The 13,359-nt window shown below is 46.5% G+C and overlaps 1 protein-coding gene across 2 annotated transcripts; it reads left to right on the plus strand.

Annotated features, from left to right (window-relative positions):
- The first annotated feature begins 1,417 nt into the window (after positions 1–1,417).
- Positions 1,418–13,100, plus strand: spag5 (sperm associated antigen 5). 2 transcript variants are annotated; one of them, XM_066695704.1, is made up of 24 exons: positions 1,418–1,482; positions 1,921–1,991; positions 2,129–2,260; positions 2,584–4,829; positions 4,971–5,160; positions 5,312–5,431; positions 5,576–5,668; positions 5,864–5,998; positions 6,170–6,289; positions 6,551–6,643; positions 6,830–6,964; positions 7,118–7,211; positions 7,335–7,507; positions 7,742–7,875; positions 8,025–8,172; positions 8,419–8,563; positions 8,738–8,824; positions 8,914–9,040; positions 9,563–9,695; positions 10,140–10,220; positions 11,749–11,898; positions 12,378–12,452; positions 12,541–12,621; positions 12,950–13,100. In XM_066695704.1, exons 2-24 carry the CDS (start codon positions 1,938–1,940, stop codon positions 13,019–13,021), a joined length of 4,818 nt encoding a protein of 1,605 aa, XP_066551801.1. In that variant the 5' UTR covers positions 1,418–1,482; positions 1,921–1,937; the 3' UTR covers positions 13,022–13,100. The 2 variants fall into 2 exon arrangements, with proteins under 2 accessions (XP_066551801.1, XP_066551800.1); XM_066695703.1 differs by lacking the exon at positions 1,418–1,482 and adding an exon at positions 1,491–1,586.
- The last annotated feature ends 259 nt before the right edge of the window (positions 13,101–13,359 follow it).

Consider the following 13,359-nt stretch of genomic DNA (forward strand, 5'->3'; position numbering starts at 1 on the left):
ATGGCGAGGCAGGGACGGAGATGAGTCCACGACCCGCAACACAGGTGCTCAGCCATGGAGAACAGCACACATGCAGGATTTCACTCTGGAAAGAAGGTGCAAAGAGGCTGTTACACAGTTCATCCCTTTGGGGAGCCGGAGCCAGCTCTAGACGCGGCACTACGACAGCACCGCTTACCTGCGCGCTGCTCCGATTCCTTTCCTCGAAGGATCAAATTCTCACACAAGAGCAGCTCACTCTCGCAGACACAGAAAGAAAACATGGCGGACTACTGTTGTGGGGAGGAGCCGAGTCACACACACGGGGGCGGGATTCCGCTCCTAGCAGGGCCCCTATTGGGCAGCTTTGGTAACGTTTTCATATGATTGGCAGGTCAGAAGGCTCTTCCTGTTCTGACCTGCCAATCATATGAAAACTTGCTACAATCACAATGCTGCAGTATGGAGAGTGTTGTGCTCATGAGGTACAGCAATATCCATTACTGTATCATTGGAAATGGAAGGACAAACCCAGAAAAGTACTGGGTGAACTTCAATGACAGCTGTCTATAAAAGATACAGTATCCATATGCATAATTAAATGCACATTTTAAAAGGTCCCAAAATCATGGTGATGTTTACACTTCACAGCCTATGAAAAACAAGTTTTTTAAATGGCAGGGATTATAAGATGCGAGCACTGCAGGGGTGCATATGTGTATTGTCTATTCTGGTTTGTGTTTTAATGTACTCTGCGATACCTGTGTGTGAGTGAGTTGCGGTAAGAAAACTGAAAATAAACTATTATATAAATGACAGGTTTTCCATTATCTCAGCCCATAATCTGATTTGGTGATACACTTCTGTGTTGATCACCCAGCGTCACCCTTTGTTAATACTGAATACACATGAAAGTCATTTCCAGAACTGTGCCTAAATACAATTTATTTTTGGTGGATGTGTTTTTCTTCAAGATAAAACAGAGGAACCCTACAACTACCTTGATAATATCATGTATTTTTGGATGTAATCATCAAATAAATCTCCTGTGTGCCCCTCACACACAAACGGGCACATTTGCTTTTCTACAATCTCAATATTTACTATTGGTACTTGAGTACACTTGAAAGTAGATTCCCTTTTTTTTAAGTACTGTTTGAATGGGAGACATTTTTACAGCTCTCATGTAGTGTATAATGCCAAATCTTTCCCGTTATTGCGAGAAATATACATAAGACAATCAGTAGTACATTTATGAAAGAAGATTGGGATGTTTGCTGATTATTTCTAATTGAATATGTGCTTGTTTTTACATAGTCAAAGCATTGTGTTCAATGTGCGCGCAACCGCCTTTCTGTTGAACTGTGCGTGCGCGTTCGCGAGAAGATGGGGACGCATGCGTGCTTACGAGTGACGTTGACCAGGAGCTGTCCAATCACGTTTGAGCTTGAGATGTTTTGAATCGACTTTCAGCGGTTGCAGTTTTCCGTATTAGTGCTGCTGGTGAGTGGTGGTTTTATTTAGTATTAATATAACATCTTGAATTATATAGACGGAACAATATAAGTCGGATGAGTTTATTTGTTTGCCGTGTGCAGGTGGTTTAGGTAAGACTGCGTGCCGTGTTAGTACAATTCAGCGCCACATTGTTTATCTGCTTTTCGTCTAACCGAGCCTGTAATAAACACAATATCAGCGAAACACTTCATATTAAATGGATAACGATATAAACCACAATCTACTTCTGTACTCGAGTTGTTGTCTTACCTAAATGGAAGTTAAGTTTCAGTAATGCATTGATTTAACAGGAAATGTTGACACTTGTGTTGCTTATTGAATTATTATTATTATTAAAAATAACTTGCAGATTTACACACATTCATGCATTATGAATGAACTATAGAGTTTGGATAAGTTTGGTCATTTCAATATTTTTTACAGATGCCAAAAACCCCAACATGTCTACCTGGAGGCGATCATTAGTCAGTGTTTCGGAGAGTGATAACCTTGATGTGAGTACATTTGTGTGACTGGACTGGATCAGAGCATTCATTCAGAGTAACTCTCAATATATCGGTCTAATTCCTTTAGCAAAGGTGGCCGGCGCTCACCAGACCTGTGTGTAAATGTTTGTTTCTAATGTTCGCAGCCCAGAGGAAAACCAGTGAGAAGGTCAACTGGAAGGACTCCATTGAAAAGCCTTCAGAATGAAGTGTTTGGCCTGCAGTTGTCCACCCCTCCATCCATGCCAACACCTGTGTTGGGCAGTCTCAGAGTCAAGGTATTCCTCGTTGGTTAACCTGTTACTATCCGTGACTTAAATTGCTGTCAATGGATCTGCTTACACTGCAAAAAATAATATTATGGAGTTATAATGATCCTCACTGGTTAGTTTCCCTTGCTTTATGCTAATATAAGTGGAATACAATCCTTTCAAAGGAGGCAGAATTGTTTAACTACTGAAAGATTTTTTTTCCCCTACCACACCTCTTAAATCTTAAATAAATACAGTTCTGAAATAATACACGATTAAGTGTCTCCTGTAGAGACCCAATCTATTCATAGTGGCGATGTTAATGCGTGTGTTTTTCGATGTTTTTGTAGGATGAAGAGGTTAACTCGCATCACAGTTGCCCTGCTTCGAGAGGCATCTCTGTCATTGTGGATGCCAAAAAATGCACTCCCTTTAAGTCTCGCTTACTGCCTCCAACACAAGAAGGATTTCTGAAGGAGAATGTCGGTGCTTTGAAATTGATGAAAGATGACGATGCATTTTCCTTCGACATCCCTGTCCCCAGTCCCCTCTCGGGAGTGCGGACGGATGAGACCACAGCCCTCCAGCCTGATGTGACGGCTGTGCCTGAAACCATACATCCTGAAGCTGACATCCCTCAGACGGAGACAGAAAGCACTGAACACATGTCAGACACTGGTGCTGCGGGGCTGGACAATATCCCAGATGAGCCCTCGGGTGCCGGTGTGCCCGATGGAAGTGAAACCGCAACTCCTTACAATACAGAGGGTGCCGAGCGAGAAGACTACTCAAATGAGGACGGCGCGTATTCTGCTGCGTCAGTGGGTGAGGGCGTCGAAGAGCCAAACGGTGAGTGCAGTGTAGGTGACTTGGCCTTCAAAACCTTTCGTGTCGATGGAGAAGAAATCGAAATCCGACATGTCCTTGAGCATTCCAAAGCAGAAGCCCCAGAGTCCACAGAGGGACCGATTATGGAGAGCTCTTGTGTCTCAGAAGCCAGTGTCTCTGAAGCCGATGTCCCTGAGAGCATGGGGGCCTTGCAACAATTGTCTCCCCTGCATTCCAGCATGTTCCACAGAGAACTGGTTGATACGTTGAGAAGCCTTTGCAGCAATGCAGAACAAGACACGGCTAATTACTCCGAGATTTTAGAAAACCACACCAGCTTCTCCACCAATGAACTGTCTCTTGGGCTTCCATGTGAGGCCTGCACTGTGCCAACCCCTTGCATGGGGAACGCTGAGGGTTCGGAGACGAGAGTACCTGCGTGTGACTCGAGCCCTGGAGCTGAAGAAACTCTTCAGGCTTCCCCAGAAAGTGAACCAGGGCATTTAGAAACCCAGCAGAGTGAAGACCGTGAAAGATCATCTATGCCTTTGGAGATCCCCACAGATTCACATTCTGCAAATACTGGTGTCGCTGAAGCTGTAGCTGTTCAGGAGACATCTGAGCAGACTCCCACTGCTGACCTACACTATGAGCCGGTGTCAGCGGAACTTAGTCTGCAGGAGGGTGTACAGAGAGAGATTGTGATGCACCCTGAAATGGCTCCAATGCTTAATGCTTCAAAATTGCAGTCTCTGGATGAGAGTGTGATTGGACTGGCTCTCCTGGATGCTGAGAAGGGCTCTGCTTCTTTGGCAGAAGACAGCGAGTCCATGAAAGTTCAAGAGAGAGGCTTGCGAAGTGAATCCCTCCATGAGGCCGTAGCTGTAGACTGTGTGTTACCGGTGGAAGTGAAAGCAAAGCCTCACCATACAGTCTTAATTCAGAATCTGTCGACATGGGGTTTAGAATCTGAAAGCCGTTTGGCATTTGAGGAGAAATCTTTGGCCTTCCTGCCAGACTCTTCCTTCGGGGGATCTTTTTCCAAGTCTTTCCTGAATGTCCTCTCTACTCCGGTGCAGAGGGCCCCGATTCTGAGCAAAAGCCTCCTCTTGAAGATGGCAGATGGGGATTCTGCTGACAAACGGGACATTTCCACCTCTGGGGTTGAAACCGGCAGCATCTGTGATGCAACGGATAAGGATGACCGGCTGCTGAGCCCACGGACTGATTCGCTCTGTGACTTCCTTCGGAGTGGCAAGAGGGAACTTGGGAGCCCTTGTGTTAGCAGCATGTCCAAGCTGTGGAGAGGGAGCCAGCAGAGCCCCCTCCTCCAGCCGCCGCTCAATTCGACGGTGGCCAGTCCTGCCTCCAGAGAAGACTGGGATATCAGCGTGCTCTCATCCTTGGACGAGAAGTCCCTGCTGAACAGCCACGAGAATCCGACAGTTGCAACGATTGCTGCCCAGGAGCCTGATGACAAGGTGCTGCCCGGTCCAGGATCTCCCTCCGCTAGAAAACCAGGCCTGTGCAGTTTGTCTCAGACCAAGGCCCGGGCTCTGCAGCAGCAGCTTCTGCAGATGGCTGAGATCCTGATGTTCCCCCTGCCTGCGGGAAATGGAGCCACCCCCGCGGAGCGTCACTCGGCGGGCACCTGGACCACCCCCGTTCAGCTGGCTGAGCACGGCGTCAACACCTCAGAGCTGTTTGAGAGGAAGAGGGAGTTCTCGGTGGCCGAAATGGGGACCAATACGGATTCTTTGCTTTGGAAGTAAGCACTGTTTTCCTAATTTGTTTGTATGCTGTTGGATAAGCAGGAGGTAAAATGCCTGGGTCTGCTGTGTGTCGGTGTGTATCCTGATGTGAGTAATTAGATCAGTGCGATTGACCTGACCGTGTGTGTTTCTGGCAGCCTGGCCCCCGGCAGTCTGGCCTCGGTCCCCCGGGCTGAGCTGGAGTCTCGGCTGACCTCGGCGCTCATCGTGGCCGAGGCGCTCTCCCAGCAGCTGGCCGCAGGCAGGGTCCACAGTACCCAGAATCGCCTGGGACCCTCTGACCTCCGAGTTAAGTTTGTCCAGACTGATCACACTGAATTCAACCAGGTAGGATACAACCCAAAACAAATGCACAATTGAAAAATGTATAGTGTATTTGTTTCCTTGGCTTAAAGACCAGTTGCCAGAATGAGTACACACTTGTGTATTGTGTACTCATTCTGGCAACTGATGCGTTCCTGCTGGGTTGCCTCGACAGGGTGAGCAGCAGTACAGACAGCTGTTTGCCAGAGCTGTGGAGCGCAACCAGTCCTTGGAGCTCCAGCACGAAGAGCTACAGACACTCTTCCAGAGGATGCTGGACACGAGGGTGGGGGTGGTAAGTCCTCTTTATTGGTTTCCTTTCCCTAAAGAGACTGACTGTTGTCCTAGTGAGATAGTGAACACTGTCCTGTTATGTTATGTCCTGCTGGCAGTCGGCCTGTCTGGCCCATTGCTGATTCCACTGTATTGATCACGACAGGTCTCCATGAGCACAGATGCAGCTGATGCCCTCTCAGTGGCTAATGAAATCTTCAGTCATGCCAGAGAGGATCAGGAAGCTAACGTCAAGCAGGTGAGCCATTTCTCTTGCATTCACACATCACGCTCTGGTGGAGAGATTAAACTGTCGGCTGCCCTTATTAAACGGCTCGATTTGTGACTCTAATTTGCTGCACCGAAGCACAGACTTTGAAAACTCTGTGGTGTGGGCTCTAGGCTTACGTAGGGAATAATACAATTTTTGTATTTATTTTTGTATTTCCTGCAGATGTCTCGGATGCGACAGCTGCAGGCACAGAGCTTGGAGGTGCTGAGGAAGATGAAGGAGCGGACCCAGGAGAGCCTGAGAGAGAGGGATGACATGAGGCGGCTGATGGAGGACGCGCTTCGAGTCAAAGAAGCGGTAATTGTATAGTTTTTCCCTTCTGAAGGACCTGCCCCACTGAGAAGCGGGGCATGTGGCTGGCTAGATATGAAAGGCCATCTTAGAGGGATTGAAGGCATTTCCTCTCCTCTCGTACACTTATTGTGTGTGTTGTATAGAGCGGTCTAACGTCTCTACTTGCCTGCCCAGGCCTACGGTGTTGTGGACAACGTGAGGTCTCACGCTGCTGCCCGGATCAGGGAGCTGGAGCTGTCACTGGGCTCCCACCAGGACATCACTGCGGCCCTAACACTGGCCTGCCAGCAGCAGGTAACTCCAGCTCCGCCTGCACCCACTGCCTCTTTCAGCACTTTCTCGCTAATGCATCCGACACCGGTTTGACACTGCGGTTGTGTCCAACAGGCCTGGGGTCAGGCTACAGTGGTCTTTAAATTTGCTGCGGCTTGCAGTCCTGTACTGTGTTGAACTGAAGAGCGTAGGTGTACTGATAATGTTGACCTTCTTTTATACCTTGTGGCGTCCTACCAATATAATTCCCACCCCCCCTTTATTATTTTTACTTTTCCTTAGGTCGCTCTGAATAAGGAGTATGTTGAATCATTCCAAACCACCGAAGAGCTCTACAAAGACATGGAGTGCGATCGATTAGAAATGGATCAGAAAGTGAGTGTCTCTTTAGGTTGTGGCATCCTGTTGACCGTACACATGGGACAAGTAATGTTTTGTATAGAAGGCGAAAGACCTGTGACTACACTGATTTATAGCATACACTGTAGATGGAGGTTTGCATTGAACATTTTTCTTTAACACTGAGCTGAAAGCATAATGTAATTTTGTTTTCTCTTGTAGCTGAGTAAGGCTACCAGTGTCCTTCGGCAGACCTTCCCAGTTCTGTCAGCGCTGCGTGCGGAGGCTGAGTTTGCCCTCCGTGAGAAGGAGCATATGAGGGTGGAACTGGACCGAGCAGCTGAAGAGAGAAATAGGGTGAGAGTGCAGAGTCCTTACCAGCTCCGTGTTCCTTCTTTCCGTGCTTAAATACTTGGTCTCATTGTATTCAAGCTGCACGTCCCCGTCGTCTGTTGCTTAACATATATGTCCGATGAAACGCTAGTAACTTGAATAACACCCTTTTTGCAGGTCCAACATGAACTGGCGCAGTCTGAGTGTAATCTGAACAATGCAATAAAAGAGATTGGAGACCTCCGACTGCACGTCACCATCATGAATTCAGGTCAGTCTTTATGATTTTGGTGATTTTACAGATTTTTCTGAATTGAGATTGAATTCTGAAGCCTCCAGCGGCTGTTTGAGTTCTCCCATGTGAGCTCTGTCTTGTGTCTTCGCTGTGTTTCAGAGGTGGGCGTTCTGCGGGAGCGGCTGGGGCAGGCTGAGGGGGAGTGCGCCCGGCTGCAGCACCGTAACCAGGAGCTCTCCGCAGCCGAGAGAGAGCTGCATGAATGCACCCTGCAGCTCCAGCATGCAGCAGAGCTGCAGACACGGCTCTCCTCCGTGACGGAGTTAAACGAGGTGGGGTATAAGCAGCTCGTTGAATGGCACTCCTTTAAGCTGGGGGGGCATTGACATGGTTCAGTGTTAGATTCTTGATTGTCGGACGTGTGTGTGCAGTCCTCGAATGAAATGACCAAGCATTCAAACACAGCCATGTAGGCAACGTGCAGCTTGAAGCAAATCTAGGACGTTAGCTGCATGTAGAATTAATAGAAACATCTGACCGGCCTCTTTGTGCTTCTCTGTGGACAGTTCCTTCAGGAGGAGAACACCCTGACCAGGGAACAGGCATTGGAGAACGAGGCCCTGGTCAAGACCCACCTTCAAGCCCTGAGGGAGCGCAACCTCGAGTGTGAGGACCTGAAACAGGCCGTGTCTGAGCTCAGGTAGGGGTTGCTAATGTCGGCTGTGAAAGAGAGCACATCACCACCTCTCTGCACGCACACACACATACACACACATGCATCCCGCACGTGTCAGAGTTGCAGCGTCACTGTGGAGGGCCGTATGGTTACAGCGTGTTGTCTCCCCGCAGGCGAGAGCTGGACAGCACCCGGGGGCGAGCGCGCAGCATGCTGTTGAGCATGGGGGAGCAGCTCAGCCAGTCGTCCCTTCAGGTCCGCCAGCTCGACCGCCAGCTGCGGGGCCTCGCTGCCACAATCCTGGACACGCGCGGTGCACGGGTAGGACGCCAGATAAAGGCTCAAAACCCTCATTTCACAATTGCATACAAACCTTACAATTGCCCAAAAAATGGTCTTCATTCAGATTAAATCAAATTAGATTTTTTGTATAGCATTAATAACTACATTGTAATGGTACATTAAACTGACCCATCTGGTATTGAATGTAGGAATTGGCCCAGTAAGGCTACAGTTCTTAAATTTCTAGGGTCCCAAACCTTGTGCTGAAATTCTTTCCTTGTTCAGGACCCGAGCTCCCCCTTTAAGGAAGACGCCCCCTGTCCAGCTCTGCAGACCCCCCGCCACGGCCCCGGCTCTTTTGTGGGCACGGTCCTCGATGCCCTCACCACGGAGCTGCCGGAGGAGGGTGATGACCGGCACACAGACACGGGTACGACGGCACTGCAGGGTCCAAGGCAGCTCAGTCACAAATCGATCTCCTAATGGAAATATCAACCTATTGGAGAGAGGGGCGGGAAAAATCTAAATTTTAGATGAACGATACGGGAAATAAGTCTTGTGAGAGCTTTCTAAAGGGTATTCCAAAATCATATTTCCACTATAGGTCCAGAGGAGAAACCAGCGGACGGACTGGGAAGTGGATGCAGTGCTTTTACTCGCGTCGTCCACACCGCCCCACCCAAGACTGCCGGTATACAGCCTGCATTTCAATTACGACTACAGAATAAAATTGACACACATGCGTTGGTCACTACTTGACAAGCTCATGGTGTTTTTCAGAGGGGACCGAGGTCAATCTAGTGGACATGCTGTCCGGCCTGAGAGAGACGGTGTCTGAACTCTGCTCCTCCCTCCCGGAGCTCCGGGCCACCGAGGCGGCAGAGAAGAAGGAGCTGCGACGGACGGTGTAAGGAGGGTCGGCAGGCTGGGGGTGTTTCTGTACCACAATGAGCTTTGATCCCTTTTCCATCTTTGGCTTGGTTTACTTTGACTGTGTTTGTCTGCCACTAAACTAAGGAATAGTCAAATCTAATCCAATATGGGTATCAAAAATGTGTGCCTGCATTGTTTGCAAGTTTGCTGTACAACTGAATTTGGATTCTATAATTATGTCAAGCTATCTAAAAAAATTATAAAAAAGACACAATCTCCCATGACTGGTCTTAATGTGACCTATTTTATTAGATTGAGAATCCCAGAAGGGAGTAGCCTTAATAGATTTGAGAATTGAAGACCATTTATTGCTTTAAAAAAAATGTAATTAGGTAGCGTGCAATTATTCTCCTTTGGTGAAATGGTAAAATCAGGGGGGGTCTCCATAGTTTTCAGACCTAGATTCCTGAACCTCTGTAGTATTGAACAAGTAATTGAATTTTAGTGTCCAGTGGGTCTGTCCTGCGACCCGGTTAGCAAGTTCTCTCTGTTCCAGGGCCGAGCTGCAGGAGAAGAACAGTGCTCTGACCTGGAAGTATGACGCCGATGTTGAAAACCTCCGAGAACAGCTCCATGCCCTCCGAGCCCAGGCGGAAAAGGACCAGGTGATCCTGCAGCAAAAAATTGAGGTGAGCTTGTCCAATACAGATGTGAACTTTTCTGACCTTGGTTCCTATTGATCACGGCAGATCTTGGCTCCAGTTCATGGCTGTGTTGCTATATTTGCATCCTGCCCTGCCTTCACAAAGTGCACTTAGAATAAAAGCTTCTGGTTTTATGAGAATCAATGTGTATTTGTTTACTGCATGTTGTGGTTGAATTTTATTCTGGTGTTGGGGTCTCAGATTAGTTTTACTTTGGCCTGACATAGTTTAATAATTCCTCTCGCACTCCGCCTCAGGAAATAATTTTCAGAGAGCGCGACACACATTAGTTCAGGTCGGTAATTAAGTTTTCTACTGCCTTCTTGTGTTGCTGGTTATTTTGAGATCTCTGTGCCGTTTAACAGAAGGAACCTGCATAGTGTTTTTCCGCAGTAGCTAAATCTCTGCTCCTTTCTTCTTGTGTCACAGGAAGAAAAAAGGCTGAAGAAAGCCTGCAAAGAAATGGAGGAATACACCGAGCTCTTTCAGCAGCAGAGATTGGAAAACACAGTAAGGAATTGTGCCCGATATTCCCAATCCTGCCCTATTTTCACCCTGTTCCCATTACAGTAATTGGTTCAGGAAGCACTTCTTAAAATTAAGTTTTGAAGGACAATCTCCCCTGCTCCCTTTCTTTTTTCACTGGTTGGGGTGACATCTTTTGGCATGAGTTTGGTTCAGTTTCAATCCTTGCTGCCATATTCCTGTCAATTATAAATGCTTATATTTTTATTATCTGTGAGACCGATCAGGTGACTTTTTAAAAATGCATTTTAAGGTTTGTTCATTGTAGTCCCTGTACTAAAATCAAGCAGCCATGACTTCAGTTGTTAGCCGACCGGGAGAGCTGTCTTGTTTTCTCCACTGCAGTGACTCGGCAAGAACTGAAGTAGAAAGTTAATCAAAGGCAGTAAGTGTTAGTGGCTCTCTGCTTGGTTTTCTCGCCAATCTAGCTTAAATTGGGGAAAAGTAGCCTAACTTGACCAGTAATTCTTCGTGTAGCCTGCAGACTATTAATGAATAATGAAATGAACATTACATTTGTTTTTGGCACTGGAAGATCGATGGACATTAGATCAGCTGCTTTGCTTTGTGTGGAAAAACCTTTAGATTCTCTTCTGTCTGCTAACCCCTATTCTGATTTGTTCCCATCTTATGACCTTTTTTGTGCCCTTGAAAATAGATCTCTTTAATCTGCCAAGATGGCATCCATTTTCCGATCTTTCTGTGTCTCTAAAACCCAGGGCAAGGATTGATCAGGGAGAAACTGAGATTACAGAGAGCTCTTAAGTAATGTCTGGAACTTGCCTCCAACAGATCTGGACTAATTAGGAGACGACCTGGAATAGAGTATTTTAATGGTGATAGAAGATCAGAGTGTGCACATTCTTCTCTATTTATATTATTCAGCCCTCTTGTTTTTTTTAAAACTCCTATTTGTAGTCATCACAAAATGCCTGCAGGTATATTTTAAAAGTGTTTTAGTGGAGCAGCAGTCCAAAGTGTACAACCCGCTTCAGTCATCCGGATCCTTAGACACCGACTCAGACTGGCGAAAAATGACAAACTCTGAAAGTGTAATAAATATATTTTAATGAACAATTGCAGTGATTAACTCCTTCTGCTCAACTGTACCTACAGGAACAATTGCATACAGCAGTGGCAGAAGATCGCTGGTCTTCTCAATGTCAGCAGGCAGATTTGACAGGGGCTTAGCAAAATGTTCTGGAAGTTATATAAAAGCGTACATTTTAAAATCAGCCAGCATCTTCAGAATGTCCTCTATTTAGAAGTAAATAAGGGGTCCAATATTTATTTTAAAGATATTATGGCCTTAATATAACCTTTATTTGCATTGATCTGAAATGTATGTTGATCCAGGTAATTCCAAGATCTTTGCAAGAATGAGTTTCTCACCTGAGCGTTGCTTCCGTTGAGCAAATGTTCTCATTATCAAAGCCACTGCTTTTTTTTTTTTAACTTGGCATTGGTTTTGCTGGGGCGCACAAGTGCTATAAAGAGGTGCTGTGTGTTGCAGGTGCTGCGCACGGAGCTGGCGGGGGTGAAGCACTCTCTGCAGCAGGCCCAGGTGGAGGCACGCACCCTGAGGGAGGAGATGCTCAGCAGCGCCGGTCACACAGGACAGGGGCTCTCTTCTGTGGATGAAAAAATTCTTCTGCGCAAGGAGGTACAGCTTTTCACACGCAGACTGCAATGAACTCCTTACCTGCCCCACTTTCCCCCAGAGGGCCGGGTGCTTCGCAGATACTGTTCCTAATCCAGGTGGTATATGCCAGTGTTCTTCGAATCGAGTCCTGGAGGACCTCGCTATGGCACGTTTTGTAGGTCTTTCAATTTACATGACCTAGAAAATGGCTTTAATTAGTTCAATTAACTAATTTAGTTAAGGTGGAATGAAGGACAGAAGCGCTCTGGCCCTTGAGGACCATTTTTGAACAGAACAGTATGGTATAGGCCATTGCTACACTTAATTTTTTTTTATATATATACCAACTAGATCAAATTTGTATTACTCTGAATTTCATTTGCTTAGTTTCCGTCAAAGTTTTGAAATCTATAATGTCAGTCAATTTGACATTTTTGGATCCTGTAAAACTGCCATTTGCAGTGAAGTTGTTTTAAAGGTCCTCTCCCTCTCCCTCCCAGCTGGAGAACCTGAAGCGGTATGCGATGGAGATGGAGGAGAGCAGGAGCAAGCTTCTGGACAGAGCCAAGAGACATGTGAGTTTGGCACCGCCTCTCTGCAGGTCCGATTCAGTTTCACATCCCCTCTAATAACTAATGCATGTCCTTCCTCCACGGGTTTTAGCGCTCCGTGTATGAAGAGAACCAAAGGAAAATGGAGCAGGAGCTGCACTGTCTGGATGACATGATTGAAACTGTGAGAAAGGTGGGTGAAGAGACACCGCTGGGCACTGCTCGTTTTAGCACGAGTCTCCTCGTTTGCATGTATCCACAGTCACATGGAGTCTTGACCGTATACAGATGCCTACGTCCAGTTGTAGGAATTGCTGTTGTATGTGGAGCCGCCAGTATGTTCTATAAGCACTATAGTCTGCTTTCCTCACGAAGTATTTGTTTCACTGCGGCACATTCGGTTCAAGGCATGGAGAGACCCGACTCTGTTTAGGCCTGGTCTGTGTTCGTCCCATAGTTGCTTACTTTCTCATTTAATTCTCTGGTTTGAAGATCTGTTTCTTTTTGTTTTTGTTTTTTAGACTCTGTCCTCCATTCCAAGTGTTGTTGACGGCTGTCCGGAGCTCCAGGAACTGAAATGTTATGTGAACTAACTTTGCACCTGTTTATATTTGTTCTTAATATATTTTTTTATTTAAAATGTTCAATAAAATGTTTCTAATTTTCACAGCACAGATGCATATGTGTGTGTGTGTGTGTGTGTGTGTGTGTGTGTGTATATATGTGTGTGTGTATATATATATATATATAAATATATATATATACACTCACCTAAAGGATTATTAGGAACACCTGTTCAATTTCTCATTAATGCAATTATCTAACCAACCAATCACATGGCAGTTGCTTCAATGCATTTAGGGGTGTGGTCCTGGTCAAGACAATCTCCTGAACTCCAAACTGAATGTCTGAATGGGAAAGAAAGGTGATT

The sequence above is a fragment of the Amia ocellicauda genome, chromosome 22, assembly GCF_036373705.1.
Source record: "Amia ocellicauda isolate fAmiCal2 chromosome 22, fAmiCal2.hap1, whole genome shotgun sequence".
NCBI lineage: Eukaryota > Metazoa > Chordata > Actinopteri > Amiiformes > Amiidae > Amia > Amia ocellicauda.